Consider the following 27,703-nt stretch of genomic DNA (forward strand, 5'->3'; position numbering starts at 1 on the left):
CCCTCGGCCTTGCACTTTCTCGAACACCAACCACACGCGGCCGAGCATCATCCATTGCACCGCACTCATCCTTTTGCTTGGAAGAATGTCGAGGGTGCCGGCGGGGCTGTGGAAGAACCTCCTCGCAATTCAAGTCTACGGTGCGAATACTGGGGTTGGGAAGACTGTTTTTTCTACGCTTCTTGGATCGCATTTTAGCAAGCGCTTGGGCGGTAAAACAAAATGGAGAGTGCAATATATCAAGCCTGTTTCGACGGGGCCGGCAGACGAAGCTGATGATAGGTGAGCTGCTCGTGAGGAGTTCTGATGGAGGAGTTGGGGACTGATGGAATTAGTTATGTCCACAAATACAGCGGATCGCCAGTATCCACGCTGTTCAAGTTCCAGGACGCCGTGAGCCCGCATGTAGCGGCTCGGGATGCACCTCATATTGTCAGTCACCCCTAGTCATGCTTGGAAGGCCGTCGTTGATGGTTGCCAGCCTAGCGATGACCACATCTGTCAGCGTCTCTTTGCAAGCCTCAGGGGAGAAGCAAATAAGCATGCTTTCAGAAGGGGATACATGGGTCTATCGCTTGTTGAAACTGCTGGTGGTGTGCTCAGCCCAGGGCCTTCTGGAACGCCTCAAGCAGATATCTTCCGACCATTGCGTCTCCCGGTAGTCCTTGTCGGAGACCATAGACTTGGAGGTATTGCATCGACGATATCAGCTGCCGAGTCGTTGATCATGAGGGGTTATGACATCGATGCTGTGGTGTGTTTCGACGACAAGAGCAAGTATGAAAACGCCGCCTATCTAAAAAACTACTTCAAAAAGTTGGAAATCGCTGCATTTGACCTCCCTTGGATTCCGAATCTAGAGGGTGTTTCGGAGCAAGAAGAGGGCGATTTGATGTGGAAATACTACCAGACTGAGAGCCTGGCAGGGCAAACATACAGAGTTGCTGATAGACTCATTGATCGACACCTGGAGCGAATGACAAACATGAGGAATATGGCATTTCGGACGAAAACAACTATCTGGCATCCCTTTACGCAACACAAACACGTTGAAAAAGCGAATGATATCTTGGTCTTCGATTCTGCATACGGAGACTACTTTCAGGTCAAACATACAGAGAAATCTTGCAGAGACATCGGTTTCAAAAGCGATACATCGCTTTTTTACCCGGCATTCGACGGCTCAGCGAGTTGGTGGACACAAGGCCTTGGCCATGGAAATCCAAGGTTAGCGCTGGAAACGGCGTATGCTGCGGGACGATATGGTCATGTCATGTTTGCTGGAGCGACACATGAGCCCGCTCTGACACTTGCGGAACGGGTGCTCGAGGGTCTTGATAACCCTCGCTTGAAGAAGGTGTTCTACACAGATGATGGGAGCACTGCTACCGAAGTTGGTATCAAGATGGGTATACGAGCCATGTGCAAGCGTTATGGATGGAATGGAGCAAGAGAAGAGGTTGGCATTCTGGGCTTGAAAGGCAGTTACCACGGTGACACAATTGGTGCCATGGACGCATCGGAGCCTAATGTGTACAACGAAAAGACGGATTGGTACCGTGGCCGCGGCTACTGGTTCGACTATCCAACCTTCAAGATGAGGGGGGGACAATGGATTGTTGAGCCTCCTGCGGGTATGATCGAGGAATTCGGTCCGGCTCAGTACTTCAAGCATCAAGACGACATATTCAACCTTAAGAGCCGAGGTCGTTCTCTACCATATGAAGTGTATATCGAAAAGACCCTAGACAAACTAGTCAAACAAAAGGGCAAGAAGTTCGGTGCACTGGTCATGGAGCCGGTGATACTGGGCGCTGGAGGGATGATCTTTGTGGACCCGCTCTTCCAACAGAGTCTAGTTCGCGTTGTACGTAGATACAACTTCTCGCCCGCTTCCGAGGCTGCACCACTGCTCGAAGCAGACAAGCATGACTGGTCTGGTCTGCCCGTCGTTTTCGATGAAGTCTTTACCGGCTTGTACCGCCTTGGCCGCTTCTCTTCCTCCACCTTCCTCGGCGTACATCCTGACATCAGCGTCCACGCCAAGCTGCTCACTGGAGGCCTACTTCCACTCTCCATCACAGCAGCCAGCGAGTCAATCTTCCAAGCCTTCTGGGGCGATGAGAAGTCGGAAGCTCTCTTGCACGGGCATAGCTACACGGCTCACCCCATCGGTTGTCACGTTGCCAATGTGAGTCTGGAGACCATGGGTGCACTTCCAACGTCCTACGCATGGAGGGGATACAAGAAAGACTGGAAGACCGTCGAACAAGAGACAGCGACGGGTAGGTGGAGTCTCGGCGTTGTAACACCAGAGGCTGGGGAAGACAAAAGCCTGTGGAGCATGTGGTCTCAAAAGTTCGTCGTCAGGCTGTCAAAGCACAAGCTTGTCGACCATGTCAATGCACTGGGCTCTGTTCTGGCCATCTCACTGGTCGACAAAACCGGATCTGGTAAGTCGCATCCTTGCTCATATTGGTAGCCGTGCTCCTTCCCCGTTGTCACTTTCTTGTTCCGCGGTGTAGCTTGTTGTCTGACGTTTCGCAGGTTACACTTCAACCGCCGCCGTTGAGCTCCGTGATGCGCTCCTGAATGAGCCGTCCTTCGCTCAGGTCCAGATCCACTCTCGCATCCTGGGCAACGTCATCTATCTGATGGCGAGTATGACGTCGAAGCCAGGGCATCTGGCCGCTGTCGAGGCGGCGTTTGAGGAAAAACTAGACAATTTGAAGTAGAAGGTAGAGATGAACAAAAACCAGGGTGAAGGGTGTGACAGCATTGTACAACGAGACTTTGACGGTAGAACGGAAATATTCTGGAACGTAGCACAACTGACGCATCGCAAAAATTATGTCCAAGAGAGTGTTGTGCATCGTTGGTGTGATGAGATTGGTACTTCGCAATGTTCGTGTACACGGTATGGCCCAGCTGAGAAGTGGCCCGATGGATGTAACAGAACAGTTTGTGCCACCCCCGTTCCTGTACGAGTATTTCTCGTGCGACGTCGGCTCTGTCTCGTGATCCCAGTTTCACTATACTCACATGAGCTGTTACTCTCCCACCCCATCTTCTACCTTGCCCATCATCCCCTCCTTCCCTTCGACGGGCTCTCCATCCAAACTCCCACCCAAAATGAGCGCACTAGACTACCTCGTCGACTTCGCAGCGCTCATGGGCACCACCACCACGACCACCACGGAGCCCCCGCAAAACACCTCCAGCAACCTCGACCCCTTACCTACAAACGAATCAACATCGGAATCAACAGCAGCTCCGCCGGCGCCAGACATACAACCCCACCGCAACAACCTCCCCCCGCAGCCCCAGACGCCCTACACCACACAACAACCCACCATGCACCAATCGCCAGAATACCAAAACACACAAATCTACAACACATCAGCGCTGAATCACTACCCGGATAACTGGCCCATCATGCCCTCCCAAGAAAACTTCCATCCGCAGTCCCAATCCCATCCCTATTCCCAGCCCTCTGACCCGTATCAATTCCAATACCAATACGACTACGACTACCAAACCTACCCCCAAGACCTACACACTACGTATTTCCCCCTCCCCGACCCTGTCGTGAAACAAGGCTGGACGGACGAAATGGGCGTTTTTTACGATGTGCGGGGTTTCGGGGAGGTGGTGCCGGTTGGTGTGAGTGCGTTGTGTGGGTGTGAAGTGTTTCCGCAGTGGGTGGTGGGGCCTTGGGGGGAGTGGATGGTGTGTGATGGGGGGTTTGAGGGGGAAGGGGAAGGGTGGGGGTGGGGGTGGAGTGGTTAACTTCTTTGGTGGTTTTGATGATGCTTTGCTGTGATGGTAACGGAGTTGTGAGCTTTTACATGAGGGTTGTGTATGTATATGAACAGGATAGTCTGGCCATCTCCGCATATCATTTCATCCACAATAACTTCATTCCAACCCCATCCAACCACCTCACTTCCCCCCCAAAGCAGCAACCCCCTCATCCTTCCCAAAAATATCCGGCACAGGCCCCACAGGCGTAATAGCAAACTGATTGATCTGCCCATGACTCTTCGTATAATGTTTCTTGATATGCTCAAACTGCGTCGTCTCGCTAAACGCCGGATAATCCCAGTACAAGTGCCTCATCCACGTGTGCAGGTGCGGGTAGCCGGAGCGGATGTCGCGGATATTGCACTTGAAGTGCTGGACGTAGACGGGGTCGAAGCGGATGATTGTTGTGAAGAGGCGGACGTCTGCTTCTGTGATGTGGGGCGCGGAGAGCAGGTAGGGCGTGGTGGAGGAGGAGAGGTGGGATTCTAGGCGGTCGAGGGAGGTGAAGAGGGTTGTTACGGATTTTTCGTAGGCTTCTTGTGTGCTGGATGTCGTTAGTTGGGAGTGAATGGGAAGGCAGGGGAGGAGGGGATACATACGTAGCGAATCCAGATTTGTACACCCCGTTGTTCACGTCGTTGTATACCCAGTCGTTCATCTCCTCAATGTCCTTCTGCAGCTTCTGCGGGAATAAATCCACCTTCTTGTACTCGTCTGCGACCAGGTCGTCGAACGCAGTGTAGAACATGCGGATAATCTCACTACTCTCGTTGCTCACAATTTTCTTCGCCTTGACATCGTACAGCGTCGGCACTGTGAATCGACCCTCATAATCGGGGTTCTGCTCGAAGTATATATCCCGGAGATGTGTGAAGCCTTCGTGAACTGGATCCGGGCTTGTATTCGCTCCCGCGACATCCTCTCCGGGCTCCGCGAACCGCCACCCCTTGGACCCCATGTGCCAATGCACAGACGTGAACGGGATGATGTCCTGCAGGCCTTTGAGATTGCGCACGATGAGCGTTCGGTGCGCCCACGGACACGCATAGGAGACATAGAGGTGGTAGCGGTTCTTCTCTGGGGGAAATTCCGCATCCGGCGCCGTGGAGATCCAAGACCGAAACACCGACTGCTGGCGTTTGAATTCGCCCGTCTTGTCGCCGGGGGAAACCCAGTTGAGGATGGATTTTTCTTCAGGCATGGTGGCTAAGTATCGTGGTGCTTGCGCGGTGAAGAGTCGTGTTGTGGTTGCGGGGCGCGGTATACGATTTGTTATATTTCTCAATCGCGAGACGATGTAGGACATGGAACGGCGATTGAACAAGTAGGATGAGAGGCTGCTGGGGTTGGTGATGTTTATGTACTTGTCATTGGGAAATGCCCGCTGTCGTCATCCTGGCTGGTTCCGACTTGGCGAGCGTCTTTCCGAAGCTTTACTCAGCATTGGCAAGCTTGACAAACCCTGACGAGTAAATTACTCATGGTTGAAGACGACTAGAAAATTAGTAAGGAAAACACAGAGTATGAGTAAAAAATGTCAAATTGCGACAAGAAAGATACCTTAGGAAGATTAAACTACCTCGCGCTTCTCTTTAAAGAGGTAGAGATTGATGTTTAGCAGGACAAGACATACCGACAAGACACGGATTTGTATGAATGTAGTGTTTGATTACTGCCTGTATCTTTGCACATGTTGAACCCCTCCCCTCAGCCTCGCTGAGGAATTAAGATCCCCCAACGCAACCCCCATCAACGCATAGCAGTGATTCTACTCGAACCACTGAAAACCACGCTCGCAGAACCGAATGCCATTGCATCCCCACTCCAGCACATAAAAGCGCCAGAAGGCTGCACAAAAAATCAAAACAGCCACCCAAGGGTATATTCACCCGGCCGACTCGCCTGGACCGGCCCGTGAACGACAACGCCCGCTAAATGCAGAAAACAAAAAACAAAAGCACAAGAAAATTATATAGGTTGTGGAAATACTGATGAGGCAGTGTTGGCTGCAAACGTCGTTGAGGACCAAATGGCGTAATAGCACGCAAGGCTGCCCCCTCATCGTATACGTATAAAGACAGGGCTTCTCTTGGAAAAATGAGTTTTCACTCTACTTCCGTCAGCCAGCGTCGAACGCCCTCCTTGAGCGACGAGTCTGTTTCGGTCCTTGAATGCGCAGTCTTGACTGTCATCTTCTCATTATTGGTATCTTTCGATACCTCCTTGCCGTTACGCTCCGCCGTGACATTCTTGACGACAGTCTCGAGCGCGTCGAAGATCAGGCTTTTACAGTCTATCTGCGACACCTCCACATAGGGAGAGGCGTCCGAGTCGGCACGCGTGTTGCGTCGGCCTCGTCTGGAACTCGATCGAGACGATTGTGCAGAGTTGACACGAGTGGTCTCACCAGACTGTGCCAGCACGCGATCCACACCGTCTATGAGCGTCGCATCGAAGTCCATGATAGCTTCCTCGACGAATTTCTCGGCAAGGTGGATCTCTGTCATCATGGGCGGCGTACTGGAACTGAATGAGTATGGATTGCCGTGATGAGCGCGACTGGCTGACATAGTCGATGGCATAGTTGGCGCCATCGCAGACAGCTGATATGTTGGCGTAGGTGTCAACTTGACCAGACGTCGCAAGCTGATTCGTTTGATACTGAATGTGCTTGTGTCCGCGATGAGAGCCGAGCATACGTCGACCCAGAGTTCAGAAGGCCCTGCTTCAAGAGTCGGCGTAGTAGCAGGATGAATGGGTGTGGGTTCGGCACTCATAGCTCGCTTAATGTCACGCTCGAGCTCTTTGTATGGCTTGATAGCCTGTACAGCAAAGTCGGGATGAAATAGACTTAGCCAACCTGCAGCATTTACTGGCTGTTCAGGTGCACAGTATGGTGTTGAAAGAATAGAAGACTCGCCATAGCTGGAGCCGTTCTGACTTGAGGCTGAGCCATACCCAGCGAGCAGTGGCGACTGAAGAGGAGAGCCAAAATCAGGAAGAGGAATGTCAACGTCAATAACACCATCTTTCTCGTTGACCGACAACTTCAACTGAGAGTCAAATGTGCGCGGCCGCTCAGGGATTGGACGTGCTGCTGATGCTTGCACTCCACTAGAACCGCCAACCAGGTAAGCATCAGGTGGCGAGTCGTCAGTGACGCTGATGTTAGTTGTCGGTGGGTCGTAAATGTCACCTTCTTCGAACACGCCGTCCATGGAAAGCTCTTGCACCATCTGCTCAAGTTGAGTTCGAGATCGATCCTGCCCACGATAACCTACCCCATCGTCGGTACTTTGGAGATAGTCACTCTGGTCAGTAGAAGATGCGCTTCGCCCACCCCAGAAGTTCATGAATCCGCTCCAGCGACTTGTGTTACTGGAGTCATTGCTAGCAATGCTGGTCTGCCCAGTGCCACTCCTCTGCAATGTATGAGTCAAATTTACGGACGCCAGACTATCGCTGCTTTCAGGCCTATAGTCTGGCACCGGCCCAAACGATCTTGTTCTGGGTAACGTGAAGTGAGCGACAGGAATTGTGGTTTGGGGCGTAGCTGTTGAAGTCGGAGCAGGGGTGCTTTTTGCGGCAGGTGCCCCTTCAGACAAGGCAGGTATCACGAGATTTGTGCGAACCGAATGAGCTGAAGACCGTCGAGAATGCCCAGACGCCCTTTGTGCGTGGGGAATCTCGATCGTAGCCGAGCTAGATCGTTCATGGGTGCGATCGCCTGTAGATGGCTGGGCGCTGTTCGGGCCTGATGGCTGCAACTGTATGTTTGACATGCTCGTCTTACCTTTTGGTCGCCGATTGATCGTGCGACGCAGGGACTGCTTCCTAGAGGGCGGCATGTTGGTAGGAGGAGACTGAGAGTATGCACGCAGCGATGTCGATGTGCTCGGACGCATCAAAGCAGTGTTGTCCCCAGCAACAGGTGCATTAGGAGGCAAGAAGGCGGCAAGTAAGAAGACTAGTCTCCGCGCAGCCATCTTGTCCGGAGACACGATGACAGTACGATTCGGTATGACCATGTTCTCCCCAGCCGTTGCCTTTTGCTGTTCCCGATGGCGCCTACGGTGCCACTTCGGGCCAAGTACGTTGAGCCATTCGGTGTGGTTGCCCAGAAAGGCGGTCAGCAAGTTGAAAAAGAAGAAGTTTTGCTCTCGCCTTCCAGCCCACCGACCAAGCCATCTGGCCTCCTCGCGCCAGACACCCCATTTCCCCTGGCCAGTCATGACACGAGGAATCCTCATACCGCTTACAACGCGGTTTCCAGTCAGCTCTGCAGCAGACTGGATCGCTGTATCCACCATGAGTGCGTAAGGCTGCAGTCGTAATGGTCTACGCGTAGCGTCTCTTAGGCTGGAGCGCGATGGCTGGTGACGATGCTGGTGGGGCACTGGTGGAGACGACGGGTCTGGTGACTTGAAGTGGGCCAGGATCCGCTCTTGGACGACATACTGGAGACTAGAGAGGGCACGCATGATGACATCCCAATGCTGGCCCACCACATCCACGCGGTCGTCGACGTCGCTGCTGAGCGTCGAGGCGAGCAGGGTGTCGTCAATGAAGGACCACCCTCCGCGTCGCTCCGACTCCAAGGAAGACGCAAGCGAGTCCTGGCGAGGGGCAGAAGTGGACAGGTGAGCTGACGTGCTCTGAGGGCCGCTTCTGGACGAGGGCCTCGCGGCTGTGGAGGTCTGGGCTATGGGTAGGTGCAGAATGATGGTGATGGCGTACATTGGGCTCTTGCGGGGACGCACAAAGTGGGGAGGCTTGGACGCTTCCGGCTTGGTGCTTGTTGCAGGAAAGGGGAAGGCGTTGGCCTTGGGCAGGGAACTCTGGGGGGTCGGCGTGCGCGCATCCTGAGGGTCATCTGGCACTGTGACGGAGAACAGGCGGGTGATGAAGATGGTGCGTCTCTTGGGCTCCTTGGGTATGCTGTCGGCCGAGCCGTGGCGCGGGAGGTCTGCGGGCAGGTTCGCGGGGGTGAAGGACTTGGCCAGGTTGCTGCGCCGGCGGAAGCCCTCTGCGCGTCCCAGCAGGTTTGTGGCGTCCTGGGTCAGCAGAGCGGCGTCGGGCTTGGCGTCGAGCGGCACGATGTGGATCTTGTTCGAGTTGCCCCTGTAGTTCATGGCCAGGTTGCCGAACATGCAGTCGAGGCAGATGTTGGCCAGGTCGACCGACTCCTTCGCGCGTGCCTGGGCTTTGGCCTGCGCCTGGGCGTGAGCCTGGACCTGGGCGTCCTCGTCGATGTTGGGCATGGAGGATATCGAGGTGCCGCGGGTGCGGATGCGCGTGAAGCCGGCCACCGTGGGCGAGCGCGGCGTCGAGGGCTGGGCGACGAGCGAGGCCCGGCGTGCGTGCAGGCCGCCCTGTGCAGGTGCAGGCGGCGCCTTGGGGCGTGTGGCGGGCAGCGAGGGCGACTCGGGGCGCGGCGGGGCGGGCTTCGAGTCGAACAGGATGGTGCGGGGCGCAGACGTCTCATCTTGGGCGATGATGATGCGGCAGTCGCGCGGGTACTCGAGGTCGATCTCAGGCAGAGGCCCGTCGTGGCCGCTGCCGGGCGTCAGCGGCGCGGCGTGCAGAGGGTAGGGCTGGCCCTCGGGGTGGAAGAGGGTGCTCGTCTCGGGGTAGAGCAGGTGGCGCGTGTGCGACTCCTCGGTGGCAGAGTCGAGCGCGGTCGTCGGCGGGGGGTGCGAGGGGCCGGCACCTTTGCGGTTGCTGAAGAACTGGCCGATCATGTCAGGCACTGGCACTCTCCTCCATGGACTCAGCGGCGGTGCGAGGGCAGGGCGAGGTCATGGCCGGCGGGCAGTCATGGCATGTGCAGTGCACTGCGCTGCTAGTCGCAGACGTGCTGTGTGTGTGTCGCGTGGGTGGCGGCGTCAGGTATGGGGCGCGCGCAGGCTGGTGGGAACCGTCGGATCGATCTGCACTGTGCACTGAGTAGTTCTCGGGCCTAGCTCACCTCTGGCCGGGGCGGTGAAGACGACGAGGCCCCTCACCAGCTGAACCACGCCCGCCATGCTCATGCTCCCTCAACGCTCATCGTCGCTGCTGCTGCCCCGACGCGTCACACACGCAGCCGCTCATCTCCGCGCGGGAGCACCGGCCGCTCCCACTCCCTCGTCTGCCGTGAGAGACGTTGATCGGTGAGCGTCTGCCTGCCTCACTGCTGACTGAGAGACCGGTACACATGCGCCGATCACCCGCCAGGATACCCCAGCCGCTGCTGCATCCTCCAACCCGCCCGTTCTCACTGCGAGACGCGTCCCGAACTTGCATCATAGCCTCGACCGCCCGTGACTTGACGACGCACAGCATCACGGCTGCCTGTCAGCACAGGTCACCACCACCACCACCCCTGGCACCCTGTGCGCACCTTCCCTACCACCTGGTCTGTAACCTCCGTCTGCTTTTGGACGACCTGTGACCTCTCTTCACATTTGTACACCCTAAACAGGCGTGCGTGTCCTAGTCCAGTTCAGTCCATGCATGTCTCGCTTGGATGACCTACATCGTTCGCCCTATCAGAGCCACACTGCTGCTTGTTGCGCTTGCGAGGTCAAGAGTCATCGCGGGGTCAAGTTCACTGCAGCCTATCTTATCCGCTTTCAACAGCCTGGCAGCATGAGAATGAGGCTGATCCTCGTCAGAGACATGGTTGTCAGCCATGCCAAACGAGCACGCTTAGCCCTACGAAGCAACCGTTACAACATGGCCAAACATTTTTCCAGCCTATCAGACACACTTCATTGTTGCTCATCAAAAGCAGTATCTCTATCTACTAAGGACTAAGGAAAAGTAGTGCCGAGTCCTACTCCACTACATCACGGCGCGTCATCTTGCAGCCGAATCACTGCAATCACATTTCTCGTCCGGTACCGGAGAGATCGCCAAAAGCCTCCAATTTCAGAGTATATTGCTTTGCAAACACATGTAGGGACATATCGGAACACCACGACATGGTGGCTCACACGCATCCAATAAGCCACCAACCGTTCTTCTTGAGCCTCTTCCACCCCGGCACAAGCCACTCCCCCAACAAAACCACAACAAATTTCTACCATGTCAACACTAAACTCCCAGGTACCCTACCCTACCACCCCCGTGCATTACGTTCCATCCTTCGCAACGGCCTCGTCCCATGTACCCCAGACCCGACTTCACCCTACCCGCCCCAGACAACGCTCCGCTCCTCTGCAGTACCTAGATACATCAAACGCCCATCTTCAGGCTAGACGCCTATCGAGTAAACCCCACAACCCTCGCCAATCACAGACCGAGTACTACACGCCGAGAATGCAGAGCAAAAAAACTAAACACACAGAGACCCACAATCTCATCTGCATAGCAGCGCGTGCTCTTTTCATGTCGATCCATCAGGGAAGAGGTTTCATACCCTCTGAAGGAAAGAAAAAATATGTCTAGAAAGTTACAATGTGCTTGTAGATCGGCAAGAACACTAACCCCCCCCCCCCCCCCCCCAGGGAAAACGGCATGATTTTCGGGGCTGTTGGAAAATCTCTGTCCGTCACAGGTAATAACAACATTGGACACCACTACATCGAAGAGAGATTTGTATCTTTGAGATAAGACCAAAGAAAGAAACAGAGCTCTCGACTCGTTTCTAGATTCTCTTAATCCCTAGTATGTATCGCAGTAACAAAATTACAAAACTTCATGTTTTTGTTGTTTCCACCACAACATCAGGAAAGTGTGCTGTTTTCTCTTGGGGAGGGCATGTGAGGAATAATCTCTTACCCTACCCTACCCTATCCTACCCTACCTACTATTCTCTCTCTCTGTCTGGTACAAACACAATGACAATCCCCCCATGAAAGGACAACACTCTTTACCTTCACCCAAAACCACCTCGTGCTGTACATACGACGTTCTTCCCAGGCAGAGAGAGAGGGAGTTACCAACACAACGCACAAACATCCTAACCCTGCTTTTCGTAGGGTTTGAATGTACCATCGACTACCCATGTACCACTCCTCGCGCAGAAAGGAAAGGAAAAGAAAGGAAAGGAATATATACAAAATAACATACACGTTATAATAGCCATGTCCCGTTCCATACCCACACCAACACAATGGATACAATCTGTCTAATCGAGGTCACAACTTGTATACACGCTGTTCATTCAACATTCACGGTAAGAATCACATGCCCACCAGCATATCAATTCCAGGCGCGTCAGCAAGTCGAGGAATGTGCAAAGTCTTATGTGGTGTGGCTACTATGCTTCACTTAGCTAACTAGGCTTGTTGGATAATGGGTGTTTCAGGGCTATCTTGACTTTCTTGGGATATGGAAGTCCGACTTGGTCGTTGTTGCCATTAGCTCCGCTTTTCATGGGTTGTTCAATTCAATCTAATTAAGTCAGTACATGCATGTCCACAGTCGAAGTCGTGTTGTTGGCTACTCGAGACACGAGGAAAAGGATAAACCGGTAGAGAGGGTTGTATTCGTTGGAGAATGGGAGCAGAAGGCATGGGCTGGGAAGCGATGGGGGTCCGAGCACTGACAAAGTCGAGACGGTCGGTTCAACTGAAGTGTATGATTTCATATATCATAAGTTTGCCCAATCGGTGTGGTCACTTCAACCAATCTTCTCCCTCACAAACTCGCAACATTCTCCTTCATCTTCTCAAAGTCCTCGTCGTCGGCCGTATCCTGAGACTCCTGGCTTAGCCTGATAATAGCGTCTTTGAGGTTCTCGTCTGTCTGGGTTAGCTTTCCGTAGCCATCGTAAGTCTAGCGGGAACATTCTCACCTCCGTCAATGACATCGAACCAACCCCTCGCACCCTCAGTCGCCAGCGCCGCAACAATCGCCTCGGCCGTCGTCGCCCGGGTCGTCTTACCCCCCACTCCAATCCTGCCCGCAGTCACACCCCCGGCTTCCCCATCAGTAAGGGTACCCGGCCTCAAGCTGATGCCGCAGAACCGCTCATCGACGCCATCGCTAGGCGGCGCCGACTTGGTCTCCTCCTCCAGACGTTCCCTCGACAGCACCGTCAGGACCTCGTCGGCGGCGATCTTGGCTTTGTAGTACGTAGGCAGAACCTCAGTGTTTGTCTTCTGCGCATTCTCCCAGTCGCTGTCTGTCCACCACGAAGGCCTGTTGCGGCGCGACGCGAGGTATGAAACGGTGAGGAATTTCTTGACAGACGGCGTGTGGATGCTGGCTTTTGTGAAGGCGATGGCGGCGTCGCGGTCGACGGCTAGAGTGTTTGATTCGCCGCCTTTTCCTCCGGCGCCTTGTGTGTGGGTTAGTAATTGCGTTTGTACATGGTGTTCTGTTTTGGTGCGAGACTTACCGGCTGCCCATATCACCCAGTCGGGGTCTACTTGCTCCAGGATCTTCTTCGCGTCTGCTTCGCTCTTCACGTCTGCTGCGCTGCTAACCAGGACGCTTAGTTTCCCGGGCTGGCCCTTGCCCAGCTTCTCGATTGTGTCCTTTTGCTCCGCAGTGCGGATCATGCTCGTAACGTTCCATGAGCGGGCCAGCAGGAGGGGTGTCAGAAGTTGTGACACCTTGCCATGTCCGCCGACGAGTAGAATGTTGTGAGCCATTGTGAGAGGTAGATTCTGTGATGTATGGAATTGAGTCGTGGAGTGTGTATGTGGGTGCAGAGTTTGTGTACACTCTTAGGCAAATCATTGAGATGACGTCGTTAGTCGGACACGGCCCGAAACTGTGGATTAGCGCGCTGGGGTCTACCACTCTTAACTAATCATAATTCACTGCTTACTTTCATCGTCTCGTCTGGACGGCGGGGAATGAATCGTGGATAAACGCAAATCAATCTGTATATATTCCGGTGAAGAGAGTATCTGAGCCACTAACTAGTCGCGTTACGCGTCAGTAGGCAGCAGCAAAAGACAAAAAGGCAAGGCATTTGAGAACAAGCTTAACACTCATTCTCTCACATGTCTCTTACAACATAACTTTCGAACAAATTTTGCAACCCCTCTTAGACTGCAAACTACAACTTCAAAATGTCTTCGGAATCATCATCTACGGAAGATCTACTCGGCTACTACTTTCTCAAGCTCCCCCGCGAGCTGCGCGATTTGGTTTACTTCTACCTCGTCACCGATTCCAGCCCTATCGTCGTAACGGATGTAGTTCTACAACCCATCATCCCACACCCTACACTTGCTGCCGAAGTACTCGAAGCAACTTACACATACAACACATTTGAAACCACCATATCGCACGACGCCGAGAACGCATCACGCAACATATGGAAGCAACAAGCAAAGTACACAAAATACATCCGACACGTCATCATAAACACAACGGAAGTAGGTATCAACCTGGACGCCTGCAGCGACGGCAGCGCACTGGAGCGGATGGAGTACGACTGCACAGTCCGTCGACCACACATTCGCAAGCCGTGGGAAGATCTGCTCGAGCTACCACGGCTGGAGAGCCTAGTTATCAACCTACAGAAGAGAGAATCCGCTGTCTTCGACTGGGCAAACTTCAGTCCCATCCTGTACGAACTACGGGCGCGCTTACCTCAGCTCCACACCACATTCAACGTCTCGTTCGACGACATACTGAGGGTTCGCTGGGAAGACGAGAGCTGGGCTGATCCCGTGCCATATATACCCATGGGCTTCATCGACGTGAGCGAGATGATTGCGCCGCCAAGTGACGATGACAGGAAGTATGTCGAGAAACATCTGCCAAATATGAGAACCACGGTCTCAAGAGATGCGGTTCGTGGTTTGCTGGACGAGAGTCGTGCGCAGAGAAGGTCGCTGGGACAGTATTATGTGGTCAAAGAGCCGGCTTTGCTTAGATTACGCATGGCTGAGCATTACCAGGTGTACAAGGGACTCATCACTGATTCGGTCGGCGCATGTCAGAACTAACCCCAGACATGGGGTTTCTGCGAGTTGCCTGACAAAACGATGCTATAGATATTGCATCCCCTTACAATCATCTTTTACCTGCCGGTCTTCACTAGAGCAAGCAGTACAATTTTTAGCTTTGGCTTTTGGTTCGGGAAAACTCCCGCATGTTCGATTTCGCAGTGTTTCAAAGAGGCATTCAAGCAATAGCTTTTAAAAACAAACAACACATCACATCCAGGACCAGACAGATAACCAACTCAACGGCCGTATTCCATTCGTCTCATATTATCACGTCTCGTACCAACCACTCTCCTCAGTTCGTTATCGACCTGACAATAGTAGTCGTTCTGGGACCAAGGTATTGATGGCGAACTTGACTCTTTGTCTCGAATCCTCGACGCCTCATCGTCACACAATGTGCGTAAATATATTTCACAAGTACTTGAGGAGAGGAAGAGAATGTGAAGAAACATAGTGTGTTATTAAGGAAGGCTCTTGTTCCTCTCTTGACGTACACAACAGAGGTTTAACTCCATTTAGTGACGTAAGCTCAAGACACTTCCAACTCCCAAATATGCTGGAAGGCATTATATAGAGGGTTATACGCAAGTTCATTAGAGCTTGGGAGATGACCAATACCGAACTACTGCACCATCTCATCTCCTGCTCCACCGTTGCGCCCGTTATTTTCAGATGATGTTTCATCAGCATCTTGCAGGCCAAGGGGAAGAACAGGCGGGATATCTTTGCCAGTAGCCCTAGCCTTTGCCTCTGCCCAATGTCGTAGGCGAACCAAACTCCGCATCCGCGCTTCCCCATGATCACCCATACTGGTGAGGATAGCCTCGTTGACTTTGCTCGCTACATCTCGGCGAAGCGAAGGTTCGAGAAGCTCAGCTAGCTCTGGTTGTAGCTTGCCGGTAGCGGGGAGCATGATAAGCAAAGTCATCGTCAGCTCGAGGTCCTTCAAGAACTCTGGGATTGTGGCAGCACGAGGTGCGAGTTGTGCTGAAGCAAAGTTCAGCGCAGGTGTGACGTCCGCGGTCGCAGACGAAGTGCATGTCCGAATGAGCTCGATAAGCTGCAGACGAAGCAATGTAAAGTGCAGAGAGCGGTTTGTGTCGAGGATCTGTATTGATTGTTAGCAAAGCCCGACAGGTACATTTGCGAAATCAAAAAGAGCTAATTGCTTGCGTTCATACTGAGGACTGAAGGTTTGATTATCATCAAAGAAGATTATGCGTGGTGCATGAAACTAAGTATAATCCTGCAAGGGCTTGGAGGGAGAGCGGCGCAAAATACATACCTGAGGATTTAGATCGTTGATCTTGGTGATAGCGGCATCAATGTCACCACTGTGGATAGCCCGTCGTATTTCTACACGCGACTGAATGGACTCCTCCACAAGAGGCACATGAATGTTCGCTTCTTTGGCGAACCTCTCCGCAGCTCGGGGATACCCCTCACTAACCAGATAGTCCATGATGACGAAGTTGATGTCCCTGTGAGATTGGAGTCAGCAAGGTTGCAGTCGCAATCGTCAATGTGCTGGGAGCAGAAGGTGATAGCAAGCAGCTAGTGCTTGCGAGATCAGAGATACAAGTTAACATGTTCTCCACACGTGGTTTAGGAGAGATTCCCAACTTATTTTGAAATCATCATGTAGATGTGTGGAAGCGAGCGCGGCAATAAGAGTGTTAACTTACATCTTCGATGGCTTGATCTCGTCGATCTTCCTCTGGAAAGGATGTTGCGTCGGCGTCGCAGCCGACACAGAAACGGTGGATGAGCTCTGTATTGGGTTAGTAAGTGGGAAGCTGAAGATGCAGCTTGCGGAGCTCACCATAATGAAGCCAAGGCGCTCATCACCCTCATATTATGTCCATCAGTGTGAGGTGTTTGCTGCCCGACCGTGGTCGAGAGTGCTTGGGGCCACGCAAAGCTTGCGGTGTGTGGTGGAAGAAGAAAGTCTGTACATTGAGAGAAAAGCTGGACCTAAGCTTGCTCGCCAACGGCTTGGCATGGCCCATGCACACCCTGCATCACGTAAACAGCGGGGCTGATGAAGCTCACAGCGTCTGCAAGGTGTGTTAAAATGATGGGCAAGACTTTATGTTTTAGCTTGGGAGACTAGATGGCTGCGTAGACCTTGTGCATTACAACTGCTGACTGCAAACCTTAAACATGCTCAAAGACATCCGGAACCTGACTTTGTCTACGAGCGATATACACCTTCCGAGGTATTGCCGATCGGTGGCCTCCGTTGCCAATATCCTAGACGTGTTTAGAGACGCATACCTATACAAGTTACAGTATGGCCTTTGCTTTTGATATCATTTTTTACTTCCCTTGAAAACTGTTTTCTCGCATCTATCAACCAACATTTCAAAAATTTACCCAATTATGTCATCGGCAGGCAGACGAACACATTACGAGCCGCCGTGGGGTAACGCGAGCATCGTTGGAGTGGCAGGAAGCTCTGGATCTGGTAAAACCTCGTTGGCACTGGCTATAGTTGCCTCTCTGAACTTACCATGGGTTGTAATCCTGTCTATGGTGCGTTGGATGGTTGTGACACGTCGTCACGTGCGCATGTGCTGAAAGCAGACAGGACTCTTTCTACAAGTCCTTGACACCGGAGCAATCAGCAGCAGCCTTCAGAAATGAGCATGATTTCGACTCGCCAGAGGCCATTGACTTTGATATCTTGGTTGAAAGGCTGCAAGATATCAAGAATGGGTACATCTATCACAAGCATTGTGCAAAATCAGTGATTAACATCACTCCAGCAAAGTCGCACAAGTCCCCATTTACTCGTTCGAAAAGCACGCCCGTCTCGAAAAGACAACAACAATCTATTCTCCCCACGTCCTCATCCTGGAAGGCATTTTCGCCCTCCATGACCAACGTGTTTTGGATCTCTTGGATCTAAAGATCTTCGCTGAAGCAGACTCCGACCTCTGTCTCTCACGACGTCTAGTCCGTGATGTGAAAGAGCGAGGCCGCGATATTGAAGGCTGCATCAAACAATGGTTCGGCTTCGTGAAGCCAAACTACTACAAATACGTTGCCCCTCAACGTGAAATCGCAGACATCATTGTTCCCCGAGGTATTGAAAACCACGTGGCCATTAATATGGTCAGCGACCAAGTGCGCAAGACGCTCGCCGACAAGTCTGCACTGCATCAAACAGAGCTCCGACGCCTAGGCAAGATTGCAGAGGACAGTCCGCTGAGTGAGAATGCGATTGTGATGCGGCAGACGAATCAGGTTAAAGGGATGCATACGCTCCTTTTGGATCCGAGCACGTCAAGAGAGGACTTCATCTTCTACTTCGACCGCATGGTTGCGCTGCTTGTTGAGACGGCGACAGATTTCCTACCGTTTACATCTACAGAAGTCTCTACACCGCAGAACAAGCTTTACAAAGGTCTGAAGAAGAGCGCAAGTGTGAGTGCGGTGGTCGTTCTACGCGGTGGCAGCGCATTTGAGACGGGCCTTCGACGCACCATTCCGGATTGCAGGACAGGCAGGATACTCATTCAAACAAACTATAGCACAGGCGAGCCGGAACTGCATTATCGAGCATTGCCGGCAGGTATTGCGCAGGACGGACTCGTCATGGTGTTGGATCCGCAATTCTCGTCGGGCGCAGCAGCGCTGATGGCAGTCCGGGTGTTGGTAGACCATGGCGTGTCTGAGGAGAAGATTGTCTTCGTGACGTATACGGCTGGTCGCGTTGGTGTGAACAGGTTGCTCAGCGTGTTCCCAGACATGAAAGTTGTGATTGCGAGGTTAGGCGATGATATGGAGAATCGGTGGGTGGAAACGAAATATCTCGGGTGCTGAAAGAGGCTGGTAGAGCGCACAGATGTCGAGCGTGTTTGACGAGGGAGGACAAACATCAGAGCGGGAAGCTTGGTTTGCACACACACATTTCTACAGCCGTGCGCATATCAACAATCTAAATATGCCCCACGTAGATACTGCCAACATCCATCTAACCGAAACGCCGTGCCTCACGTTGAGCATTATCATGCCTCATGCCAAAACCGTCCCCACGCTGAGATGCAAAGTCATGTAGAGTGGGTATCATAGGAAATACTCAGTCGTCACCTCCTTGCCCTGCTGCTGTTGTTGCTCTGCTCGATGCACGTCATTATCCGGGCTCGCATCGAAGACGTTGAAAAAGCGCTCGCCAGTGTCACTAACTTCTAGCACGCTGGCCATATTCCCGCATCGATAGCAGTAGTTTGGTGCGCTCCAAACAGTACTAAGCCTGTCGTCAAACAAGACCTGGAAGCCTTCCTGGCAGAGCTGGTGGGCGCGCAAGATGTGCGACATGGCGTTGACCTCGAGGAATTTCTTCACCACCTGCGCTCCAAACGTATATCCAGCTCCTCGTGGACTAAGCGAGAATTCGTCGCGTTCGGGGTCGGGGTCGCTCCAGACGAGGTCCGCCATGGGCCCTTCGTGGGGTATCTCACGGAAGCGGTCGATGATCTTGATCTGGTCGATGGAATGTATCGAGGGGGACAGGCCGCCGTGGACACAGAAGATCTGGTCGTTGATGACTACGGAGAGGGTGAGGAAGTCGAACATGTCGGTGAAATAGTGCCACACGTTGGCGTTGCCGTATTTGCGCGAGCATTCCGTGTAGAAGCCGTAGGATTGCGTGACGCCCCGGGACTCGTGGTTGCCGCGGATGAGGTGGACGCGATGCGGGTAGCGCAGCTTGAGGCAGACGAGGAGCGAGATGGTTTCGACGGAGAAGAGGCCGCGATCGACATAGTCGCCTGCAGGGAGTCAGACATGTGATGCAGGTACAGGTCGCGTGCGGCAGCCAACATACCCAGGAACAGGTAGTTTGTATCTGGACAGGGCCCGCCAATCTTGAAAATCTCCATCATGTCGAAGAACTGGCCGTGGATGTCACCGACAACGGTGACGGGGGCCCTGATGTGCACCACGTTGCTCTCCTTCATGAGCAGCTCTTTTGATTTTGCGCATATCGCCTCGACCACCGACTCGGCCAGCAGCTCTTTTCTCGACAGCCGCGAGATGCACTCGTCAAGGTCTACGGTGGCTGCCAGCAGTCAGCATAAGCGCACACACTGCGCGCTGCACACTGCATGCGAGGGGCGCAGGCGACTGACGTACACGGGAGTCCAGGCATGGTGGGTGGTGGGGGATGGGCGCAGAGGGAGCATCCGCGACGGGCTCAGCGTGTCGAGTCGTCTGTGGTGGTCGCAAGCAGCTGTCGGTACCGAACAATCATTCTCAGAGGCGCATCGAGAGACTGGACGTGGGCGACGGCGATAGCACCAACGCGGGAGGACTGGTGCTGTCATTCTATCATCCCCGGGGCCGTTCCGTGCGCCAAGCTCCAGCACGTGATTGCGCTCTCAGACTTCATCTCCATGGTTCATTACATGTTGAATCGCGATCTTTCCTGCAAAGCTCACGCTCGTCTCGCCCCTTTCGCTCTCTTCTCTCCCTGATGGGGTGATATCTTGGTAGGCATCGGGATTCTCTCAATTGCGTTGTTAATCTCTGTCGTGCCTTCCGTGGCTGCTTTTTCGCATCGCCAGCTGCCTCGTCTTTCAGTCAGTCTCACCACTGCAGTAACTCAACTTCCACTCGCTGCCCGTCACCTGGGAGACGCGACTATATCCCTTCTTGCCAGAGATTGGGCTTTCCCTTGATCTTTTGATCTGGCACGTGCACTCAACCAAAGTTGAGGACGCGAACTCGCGTTTCGACATTTCTTTCTGCACTCAGCACTCAACTCTCACACTTCTGCAAGAAGTCATCCACTCTCATCGATTGTCCATCAAAATTTGTTTTTGTTCTCTGGAAGTCGACGCCCACGGTCGTAACCCACTGAGCCCGGAATGTCGTGGAATGGGCCCATTGCCGGTGCTGCACCTTACCAGCCGCCACAATATCCCCAAGGTCCACCTGGATATGGCCAGCATCCACCCTACCAATACGGACAGCAGCCAGGCTACGGACAATACCCGCCCACGCCAACATTTCCACCAAATGGCCAACCCCAACGACCGCTAGACAACCGGTAAGCGAACTTGTTTATCTGTTACAGTACTCCCACTTTGCGCTTCGAACTCATGATACAAAATTCCGCTGCCTCGGCGGTTGTGCTTTTGCTGATCATTTTTTCAGGCCACCTAAGAAGAAGGGAAATCCGGTAATAACGCGTTATCCCCCGCCTCCAGGCTATCGTGGGCCGGCGCAGCCTCAGGGTCCGTTTGGTACTAACCAGTATTCCAACCAATATCAACCACCTCAACCTGGATTTCCACAAGCACCTCCAAATGGATATGCGCAGACTCCTCCAGCACCTCAAACTTACTCAAATCAAGCTTTTTCGGCTCCTCCACCAGGCCAGGCATATCACACCCAAGGATACGCTCCACCACAGCCACCAACATATCATCAACCACCGCATCCCCAAGCACAAAATCAGCAATGGCCTCAGCAAGGTTACCCACCAAACCAGGCCTACTCGCAGCCAAATCAGGGGTTTTCGCAGGCACCTGGCTATCCTGGCGGACAAGGTCATACACCTTCACAAAGTACATACAACGGGTATCCCCATCAGCCTGCTCCAGTAGACCAGAATCAGCAGTCATATGATCATTCCCAAGGCTGGCAGGCACCAAACGGACAAGCCTCTTATCAAGCAAACAACCAGGCTCCGGGTTGGCAGACATCCAATGTGCAGCAACCTTATCCGCCGAACGATCACTATAACTCATACAATGGCACACCCACTAACGGCCTACCAATGTCGGACCCAAACTCCACTCCAACTCCTACTACCGCGCATCTTGCGGTTTCGCAGCCTCATACTCAGTCGGCCCAGCCGGTGGGCGTTGCAGGGGACAATGGTGCAAGCGAGAAGCCACAACTGTTTCTTGCCTGGGACGACTGGGACTTCGACTTTGACGGGGCAATATGGCCAAAGAGCAATGAACCTGTAGATCCGAACCTGAGTCTAGGTGTCATCATCTGGCACCCTGCTAAGCAGGTGACCCGGGCTCTGCCTTCAACATTTGCTGATGCCGAGGAACAGGCTATGAGCCCAACCCCCGAGACCTTGGATAACGCAGAGTCAGTGTCGGTTTATTTCACGGCTGAGAACTCTCACGAAGCCTTCTTGAACGTGAGACAGACAGACGATTGGGAGCGTGTGCAGAACGACCCGGTTTTTGTTGTCTTTACTGACGACGAAATGCGCCATAATCTTGTAGCACTGGAAGATTGTATCGCGCAGCGAGATCGTCCTGATGAGTTTTCCGATGATATGTCTTATATCAAAGATGAGGAAATGCCGGATTCTGCCTGGAGTATCATGGACCACCTTGAGCAGGCCCTGTCCGCTAGTGGTGCCGAGGAACCAAGGCGTTCCGGCTTGAGTCGGGCGGGTTCTTCTACGAGTTTCACACAAGAAGATATTCTTGCCAAGCTGGGCGTAACGGGTGCGCCGAAGCCGCCGTCGCATGAAGCCATGCCAATGTCCCTCTCTTCGTATGACGAGAAGCCTCCATCTTCTCTTCCTGAGAAGCCAATTGATTCTGCTCCTCCCTCGTAAGTCGTTATCCGGTATACAGACATCAACACTAACATATTCTAGCATGCCATTGCACACGCAATCAGCCCCCCAAAGTGCGCAGGTCCCTACCGGGCATCAAAACTTCGGCCATGGCCCCGCACATCCACGGCCATATGGATCCATGTCATCTTCCATCCTTGGTAGACCCCCACCTCCACCACCTCCACCTGAGCGACAGCGGTATGATCCTTGGAATGCAAACAACTTTCAACACCAGCAGAACAGCCATGGCTTTGGGAGTCCTGCGCGCTCTGACGGCAGTAACCGAACTATGGTAGGGTCCGACTTTGAGTCTGACAAACCCATGGGAGGAACTGAGGATCTCCCTACGCCTGTTCCGAAACTCCATCGAAGTGACAGCTCCTCCGCAAGGAAGAGGAGTTATGAAGACACTGATCAGTATGATGAAAAACAACGACAACATGATGATCAATCTAAGCGAAAGCGACGCTCTCAGGTCGATGCCGTTTACAGGTAAGACACACGCCATCTTTCTGCTTGAACTTATGGGTGCTAAAGTTTTGACAGCCGTCGCTGAATACAAGCCCGTTTGCTTCCCATGCATACCAACTGGCCATTCAAGGCCGTTCTCGAGTATACTTATCTATGTTGTGCTCATGTTATTTACGTCCTTCCTAGCCGTCGAGCCGCTTGTTGCGTGCTATTGTTATAGGTAAAGTCTTTCCATATTCTGCACTGGTTACTTCTTGTCATTGATTTCATGTCACACACACGGTATCAGGGTTACGGTGTTGCTTGCATTTGGCATTTAGGTGTATGTCTCAAGGTCATTATTTCGTCTCAAAAGCTGTTCAGTTCTTACCAAGACGGGTCATGTGTTCTTTCTTGCGCTGTTTCTTGAAGCGTATACATTCTATATCATTCGTTTGCTTCACTCTACATTCGAACTCTTGCCATCTTCACGAGTATCTATCTATTATTAATGTCAATCAATCTCTTCTTGCACTCTGTGGCCTATGGTCATTTCGAACCTCTGAACTCCCAGTCTTGCTACTGTTCATCTTATCGACGCGTCTGTTTCATTCCTCTTCTAGCCTCTTGAAATCTCGTCGTGTGCATCGAGATTCGCTGTCAATCTGAATTGAACCGCCCAAAGCCTTTTCCTTGCAGATACACGCATCCTTACCCTACTAGGTATGTAGCGAGTCGCCCAACACTCTGTTCCCGTAGAGTGACGGGTATCTTCAACGTATCAGCCGTTATGCCATTTGTACATGGCAAAGCACGATCTGTGAACCCAGAAAACAACCTTTGCGAAAAATTCAAAACGACAAATATGAATCATCGTATCCATCATTGAGCCAGGAACATGATCAATCTTCAGACTGTAGAGATACATATTCCCAAACTACACAACACTCTGATCACAGTGAAGCAGAGCTCGCATAATGCGGCGACCACCTGCATGGAGATTTATAGCCACTTATATGATGCTAGAACTAAACCTGTCCACAGTATCTATTCGTGTGTCACCATTGCTGCAACGTCGCAGATTGCTCTTTGTAACTGCACCCAGTGCATATAGTACGTACCGGTCTAACGGGCGCAGTGTTGGCTTTAGCATAGTGTGGGAAGTATCGCTTGTGACTACTACCACATCCTATGTGACAGCTTGTGAGAGATGGCAATGGTCGCTTGTAGACATGTTTAGACCGGTTAGATTGTTTCTTTTTGCGGATACAAACCGAGGAAGTACACTGTAGATCATTAGTACCCGCTTACTTTAGTATGTCGAGTGATTAAGTGTTCAAAGATGGTTGGTCAAGCGGCTTCACGATCGTTGTTGAGTTGTTGCACCTGTAGCGCGTTACAACATCATGGTTAGGACATAGGACTGTCATGTGTACTATGGCTACTCGAGGAAGCCACGTAAGTCATGTAATAAAGAGTACATAGTCTTACTATGACACTCAAAGAAGAATCCGGTCACTGCGAAATGTGTCAGCAAGTCTTAATGGTCGATGTGAGAAATCAACATATCGAGAACAGGATGAAGGGCTGGCATTCGGAGAGGAGCAGCCATAACTTCATTCTGCATACAGTTTAGACAAGGTGAAAATTTGTTATTGTTCAATCTAAGTACTAAATCTCTTGTCGGTGCACTGATTTGCTCGAAGAGTGTCTGGATTTTCTGTCAGGGTAGTGCGTAAGTGTTACGTGTACCTCCTCTCACTGGTAGGCCCAACGGCCAACCCTCAAGACACCGATGGGCCTAAGGTTTAGCGCTTTAGGCCTCTACTGTATATGTCCTCTCAATAATCACCTGTTCGTCCCATGTCTTGATACCAGCCTACAGCGCTTTTACAGTAAAAGTTTACGCTATTGTCTCCCTATTAACAATGCAATTGGAAAACCAAAGTAGGAGCTTCCAATATACGCATCTTGGAGTAGCCATAAAACGTAATGTCTTCAAAACAAGCGTATAGTATTCAGTAGTTAGCAGTCTCATTTGAGGTCAGAATTGTTGATTTCTAGCTCATCTTACATATGCGTGTGCAAATCTCCTCAAGATCTTATATGATTTCTGACACTATCCTTGTTCTAGGACTGTGATACACAATGCATTTCATTTATGTTTACGTTAGACTGTCAAAGTGAAAGTCACAGGTAATAGAGCATTTGGAGAAATATATTTTGCACCGCGTTGCAGTCGTATCTGTTCCAGAAACGACCATGGTTTCTCGCGAACTAGGACTTCGACTCTGTTTAGTTCTACATCATCGTATGCCTTGTCAAGACTTCAGGTGTATGACAGTTCGTCATGGTCGTGGAATTGCAAAGCGCGTTTTTTTCTCAGTCCGTCAACAACGCCCACAGCAGCATATGTGCCTACTCCCTCACAGCCGCGAGCATACACAAAACCTTCGACAACCAGGTAGTGTGGCGTGTACATTTTGCAGACCTCGTCCCTGAGCTTCATTTAGTTGGGGAGTAAGGCGCTTAGGAGTATGTGTGATAATATATATGTTGATAGGGAGAACATGTTGATGAGTAGAAGTTGGTTATCGTGTGATGGATATGGTAACGACGCGCGTTCTGAGGAATGGTTGGTAGTTTAGCGGTTGAGGTTTATGGCTAGGTCACGTCGAAGAGAAATTGGAGGAATTGGAGGTCTTATTGATTTCAGGGTGATCAGAACGCTGACTAGTGAGGAGCTGTGCTTGCTGAGGGGAGATTGGAGGATGAGGTTGATGAGAGATATTGCAGAGGGGACTGTGGAATGTTATACATTGCTGATTTGATTGGGAAGATAAGATGTAAGGAAGAAACGTATTTACGTTGAATGCTTGCGAACACACAAGCGTTTCAACCAAGTCAACCACAACATAAACAAGTTCATGTAACGCACGATGCGCGCGTCTGCAAGTTTTCTACTTATAGATTCATATAGATTCATATAGATAAATGCTCAGATGATACTTATCGTGATTCCGTCGACTTTTGTGATTCGGCCCATTTTTCAAGAATTATAATTCTGTACATGTTTGGACATGTGTCTTCCAAGCCAGAGTGTCACGCTTTGGTTCTGTGTCTTCAGACACCGCTCCCGCGTCAAACTAGAGGAAATTCGGGACCAGATTCATGCGGCAGTGTATTCGCGCGAGACAGTACCTTCCGCAAAGTCAGGATAGCGGGATCGGACCCTATCCACCAAATGTGTCATGTTCATATCGAGGTCGTGCATTGCCTGCTGGTAATAACTTGAATCATCGACGTAGGTGGGTTTGCGGCTGAGATGTTTGAATCGAGAGGGGCTGGTACTGTCAGTGCCGTCGCATTCCTCGTCATTAATAAAACCGTCGCTATTCTGGCTCTCTCCGCTGACAGAGCCATCAATATTAGGGTCTCCGTTGTCGTTGATGTGATCGTCTTCATCCATAGCTTCAGATCTGGAGCTCTCAGAATCGCGTCTGAGTGGAGCAGTAATGCTGGATAGCTGAGTGTGAACGGCAGTTTCCCGTTTTCGAAAGCAGCCACTCTCCACTGGTCTGCTGTCCGTCACATTGTGGTTTCTTGTTAGAATGAGCTGTATTGGTATTGCACTGCGCTGGCTGCTTCCAACTTGGAAGGGAGTATGCAGACCACTGGAAGATCTAAGACCGGAGTCGGGCAACGAAGGACTGATACATTCATGCCGAGGCGATGGAAGGCGACCATTTCCTAACACAAGTCCACCGCTTGCAAAACCAAGTTGGGTTTCTTGTAGTATGTTCTTCCCTGATCGCTTTGTCCGCTTCTGCGTCCGAGTTATCGTCAATTCTTCACCGACGAACCCGTCTGAAGCGACTGCAAAGGCGGACTGAATCTGCAATTCGAGATTGCTATGTGTGGTGGGCCTCTTGTATCCCCGCGTCGGGCTGTTCGACGACTTGGCTGGATAAATGCTGCTTGCTCGAGGCGTCCAGGGTGCGCGAGACGTCGATGCTTTAATTTGGCTCGAACTCGCCATTGCCCTATGCCTCTCCAAAATTGTCAGCTCAGCATTTCGAAGACTTACACGACACCCAATTGCGTACCTCCATCGGAACTGCAGTTCGTCCTGAGAAATTATGGCTGTCTTCAATTGGGTCGATCTTTGTAATGGGAATGCTAAGATGAGAGTCTATATTCTAAATCAGTATATGTCAGCGCTCTGTCCATGCCTTGACGACTCCTCAAAGTTCAAGCTTCTTACACTCGGCTCAGGTAGGCCATCTGATGTCGAGGTACGCATTAAAGCGAGGCAATTCACCGGTAGGCGCCTTTTCCGAGTGCTTGAAGAGGGACGAGGTTTGCTGGGCGTCTTATGGGAGTTTGAGCTGGACATGATGCCCGCATTCTGTAGTGACTGCTTGACGAGTAGCCCGTTCGCATGTTGCTGTTGAAGACCTGTAGGTTCGTGAATCCCGTCCTTTATGAGACCTACGTAAGGCTCAATTGATGTATGGGAGGGCGGGATATCGTATGTAGAATCTGCATCAGTAGCAAGCGGGTTCGAGGGCGAAGAATGGTGTGTACGACTGGCATCTACGCCGGATGTTGTAGCCTCAGGCGTCGATGGACGTGAAACACCGTGTATTGGGATTGCAGCTGAGGTATTCACAAAAGAATATTCCTGGTTAGTAGGGGACGGATCTGATCCACGCATAGGTTTCTCGACCGCCTGGACGCGGCGCCTGAAGCGTGTAGGACGTGGTGGGATCCCATATTCCATTATACGAAGAAACGCAGCTAGCCGCAGGCGATCGCCACAGAAGTTAGCATCATGAGCCATGGTTAGCAGAGGGTACGAAAGTGGCCATCAAAAGCCCTCATCAAGCCATATCTGGGCCTGTAAGTGTGAGGAGAGGTTGTGAACCAGCTTGGGCAACATTGAAGTCTGGGC

General features: G+C 52.0%; 11 protein-coding genes across 11 annotated transcripts; 5 read left to right on the forward strand and 6 right to left on the reverse strand.

Moving 5' to 3' along the window:
• The first annotated feature begins 41 nt into the window (after positions 1-41).
• Positions 42-2,843, forward strand: P153DRAFT_431513 (PLP-dependent transferase). Its single transcript, XM_033672911.1, has 4 exons — positions 42-282; positions 336-432; positions 482-2,453; positions 2,548-2,843. Exons 1-4 carry the CDS (start codon positions 86-88, stop codon positions 2,733-2,735), a joined length of 2,454 nt encoding a protein of 817 aa, XP_033523975.1. The 5' UTR covers positions 42-85; the 3' UTR covers positions 2,736-2,843.
• Positions 2,844-3,013: 170 nt separating this feature from the next.
• On the forward strand, positions 3,014-3,880 carry P153DRAFT_431514 (uncharacterized protein; the record flags this gene model as incomplete). The annotated part of the gene is made up of 2 exons (XM_033672912.1): positions 3,014-3,667; positions 3,876-3,880. Exons 1-2 carry the CDS (start codon positions 3,043-3,045, stop codon positions 3,878-3,880), a joined length of 630 nt encoding a protein of 209 aa, XP_033523976.1. The 5' UTR covers positions 3,014-3,042.
• A 62-nt stretch (positions 3,881-3,942) lies between these two features.
• P153DRAFT_290885 (uncharacterized protein) lies at positions 3,943-5,005 on the reverse strand (the record flags this gene model as incomplete). Its single annotated transcript, XM_033663737.1, has 2 exons — positions 3,943-4,348; positions 4,404-5,005. 2 exons carry the CDS (start codon positions 5,003-5,005, stop codon positions 3,943-3,945), a joined length of 1,008 nt encoding a protein of 335 aa, XP_033523977.1.
• Positions 5,006-5,456: 451 nt separating this feature from the next.
• Positions 5,457-10,128, reverse strand: P153DRAFT_431516 (uncharacterized protein; the record flags this gene model as incomplete). The annotated part of the gene is made up of 2 exons (XM_033672913.1): positions 5,457-9,533; positions 9,886-10,128. The coding sequence occupies 2 exons, from the start codon at positions 10,126-10,128 to the stop codon at positions 5,910-5,912; spliced, it is 3,867 nt and encodes a 1,288-aa protein (XP_033523978.1). The 3' UTR covers positions 5,457-5,909.
• A 2,103-nt stretch (positions 10,129-12,231) lies between these two features.
• P153DRAFT_396847 (uncharacterized protein) lies at positions 12,232-13,613 on the reverse strand. The gene is made up of 3 exons (XM_033671514.1): positions 13,133-13,613; positions 12,587-13,072; positions 12,232-12,533 (listed from the first exon to the last, which is right to left on the reverse strand). Exons 1-3 carry the CDS (start codon positions 13,386-13,388, stop codon positions 12,430-12,432), a joined length of 846 nt encoding a protein of 281 aa, XP_033523979.1. The 5' UTR covers positions 13,389-13,613; the 3' UTR covers positions 12,232-12,429.
• Positions 13,614-13,626: 13 nt separating this feature from the next.
• Positions 13,627-14,950, forward strand: P153DRAFT_22269 (uncharacterized protein). The gene has a single exon (XM_033662641.1). The coding sequence runs from the start codon at positions 13,815-13,817 to the stop codon at positions 14,697-14,699; it is 885 nt and encodes a 294-aa protein (XP_033523980.1). The 5' UTR covers positions 13,627-13,814; the 3' UTR covers positions 14,700-14,950.
• Positions 14,852-16,611, reverse strand: P153DRAFT_366982 (uncharacterized protein). Its single transcript, XM_033668164.1, has 4 exons — positions 16,525-16,611; positions 16,388-16,473; positions 15,988-16,183; positions 14,852-15,810 (listed from the first exon to the last, which is right to left on the reverse strand). Exons 1-4 carry the CDS (start codon positions 16,525-16,527, stop codon positions 15,325-15,327), a joined length of 771 nt encoding a protein of 256 aa, XP_033523981.1. The 5' UTR covers positions 16,528-16,611; the 3' UTR covers positions 14,852-15,324.
• A 378-nt stretch (positions 16,612-16,989) lies between these two features.
• P153DRAFT_366984 (uridine-cytidine kinase-like protein-like 1) lies at positions 16,990-18,670 on the forward strand. The gene is made up of 3 exons (XM_033668165.1): positions 16,990-17,237; positions 17,293-17,420; positions 17,471-18,670. Exons 1-3 carry the CDS (start codon positions 17,235-17,237, stop codon positions 18,528-18,530), a joined length of 1,191 nt encoding a protein of 396 aa, XP_033523982.1. The 5' UTR covers positions 16,990-17,234; the 3' UTR covers positions 18,531-18,670.
• Positions 18,671-18,773: 103 nt separating this feature from the next.
• Positions 18,774-19,857, reverse strand: P153DRAFT_385800 (Ser/Thr protein phosphatase-like protein catalytic subunit; the record flags this gene model as incomplete). Its single annotated transcript, XM_033670465.1, has 3 exons — positions 18,774-19,477; positions 19,534-19,767; positions 19,842-19,857. 3 exons carry the CDS (start codon positions 19,855-19,857, stop codon positions 18,774-18,776), a joined length of 954 nt encoding a protein of 317 aa, XP_033523983.1.
• A 277-nt stretch (positions 19,858-20,134) lies between these two features.
• P153DRAFT_22300 (uncharacterized protein) lies at positions 20,135-22,975 on the forward strand. Its single transcript, XM_033662645.1, has 4 exons — positions 20,135-20,757; positions 20,865-22,292; positions 22,339-22,791; positions 22,846-22,975. Exons 1-4 carry the CDS (start codon positions 20,576-20,578, stop codon positions 22,853-22,855), a joined length of 2,073 nt encoding a protein of 690 aa, XP_033523984.1. The 5' UTR covers positions 20,135-20,575; the 3' UTR covers positions 22,856-22,975.
• Positions 22,976-25,745: 2,770 nt separating this feature from the next.
• On the reverse strand, positions 25,746-27,592 carry P153DRAFT_396853 (uncharacterized protein; the record flags this gene model as incomplete). The annotated part of the gene is made up of 3 exons (XM_033671515.1): positions 25,746-26,800; positions 26,856-26,948; positions 27,014-27,592. 3 exons carry the CDS (start codon positions 27,590-27,592, stop codon positions 25,919-25,921), a joined length of 1,554 nt encoding a protein of 517 aa, XP_033523985.1. The 3' UTR covers positions 25,746-25,918.
• Positions 27,593-27,703: the final 111 nt, after the last annotated feature.

Source organism: Dothidotthia symphoricarpi, assembly GCF_010015815.1.
Source record: "Dothidotthia symphoricarpi CBS 119687 unplaced genomic scaffold P153scaffold_10, whole genome shotgun sequence".
Lineage (NCBI taxonomy): Eukaryota > Fungi > Ascomycota > Dothideomycetes > Pleosporales > Dothidotthiaceae > Dothidotthia > Dothidotthia symphoricarpi.

Coding starts and splice junctions, on each gene's coding strand:
- P153DRAFT_431513 (XM_033672911.1), top strand. CDS start 86: ATGTCGAGGGTGCCGGCGGGGCTGTGGAAGAACCTCCTCGCAATTCAA. Junction 433..481: donor CTCGGGATGCACCTCATATT/GTCAGTCACCCC, acceptor GATGGTTGCCAG/CCTAGCGATGACCACATCTG. Junction 2,454..2,547: donor GGTCGACAAAACCGGATCTG/GTAAGTCGCATC, acceptor GACGTTTCGCAG/GTTACACTTCAACCGCCGCC.
- P153DRAFT_396847 (XM_033671514.1), bottom strand. CDS start 13,388: ATGGCTCACAACATTCTACTCGTCGGCGGACATGGCAAGGTGTCACAA. Junction 13,073..13,132: donor CTGGGTGATATGGGCAGCCG/GTAAGTCTCGCA, acceptor CCCACACACAAG/GCGCCGGAGGAAAAGGCGGC. Junction 12,534..12,586: donor GTTCGATGTCATTGACGGAG/GTGAGAATGTTC, acceptor TAACCCAGACAG/ACGAGAACCTCAAAGACGCT.
- P153DRAFT_22269 (XM_033662641.1), top strand. CDS start 13,815: ATGTCTTCGGAATCATCATCTACGGAAGATCTACTCGGCTACTACTTT.
- P153DRAFT_366982 (XM_033668164.1), bottom strand. Junction 16,184..16,387: donor GAGATCAAGCCATCGAAGAT/GTAAGTTAACAC, acceptor CCAATCTCACAG/GGACATCAACTTCGTCATCA. Junction 15,811..15,987: donor TCAACGATCTAAATCCTCAG/GTATGTATTTTG, acceptor CAATCAATACAG/ATCCTCGACACAAACCGCTC.
- P153DRAFT_366984 (XM_033668165.1), top strand. Junction 17,421..17,470: donor CTGCAAGATATCAAGAATGG/GTACATCTATCA, acceptor ACATCACTCCAG/CAAAGTCGCACAAGTCCCCA.
- P153DRAFT_22300 (XM_033662645.1), top strand. CDS start 20,576: ATGTCGTGGAATGGGCCCATTGCCGGTGCTGCACCTTACCAGCCGCCA. Junction 20,758..20,864: donor CAACGACCGCTAGACAACCG/GTAAGCGAACTT, acceptor TCATTTTTTCAG/GCCACCTAAGAAGAAGGGAA. Junction 22,293..22,338: donor ATTGATTCTGCTCCTCCCTC/GTAAGTCGTTAT, acceptor AACATATTCTAG/CATGCCATTGCACACGCAAT.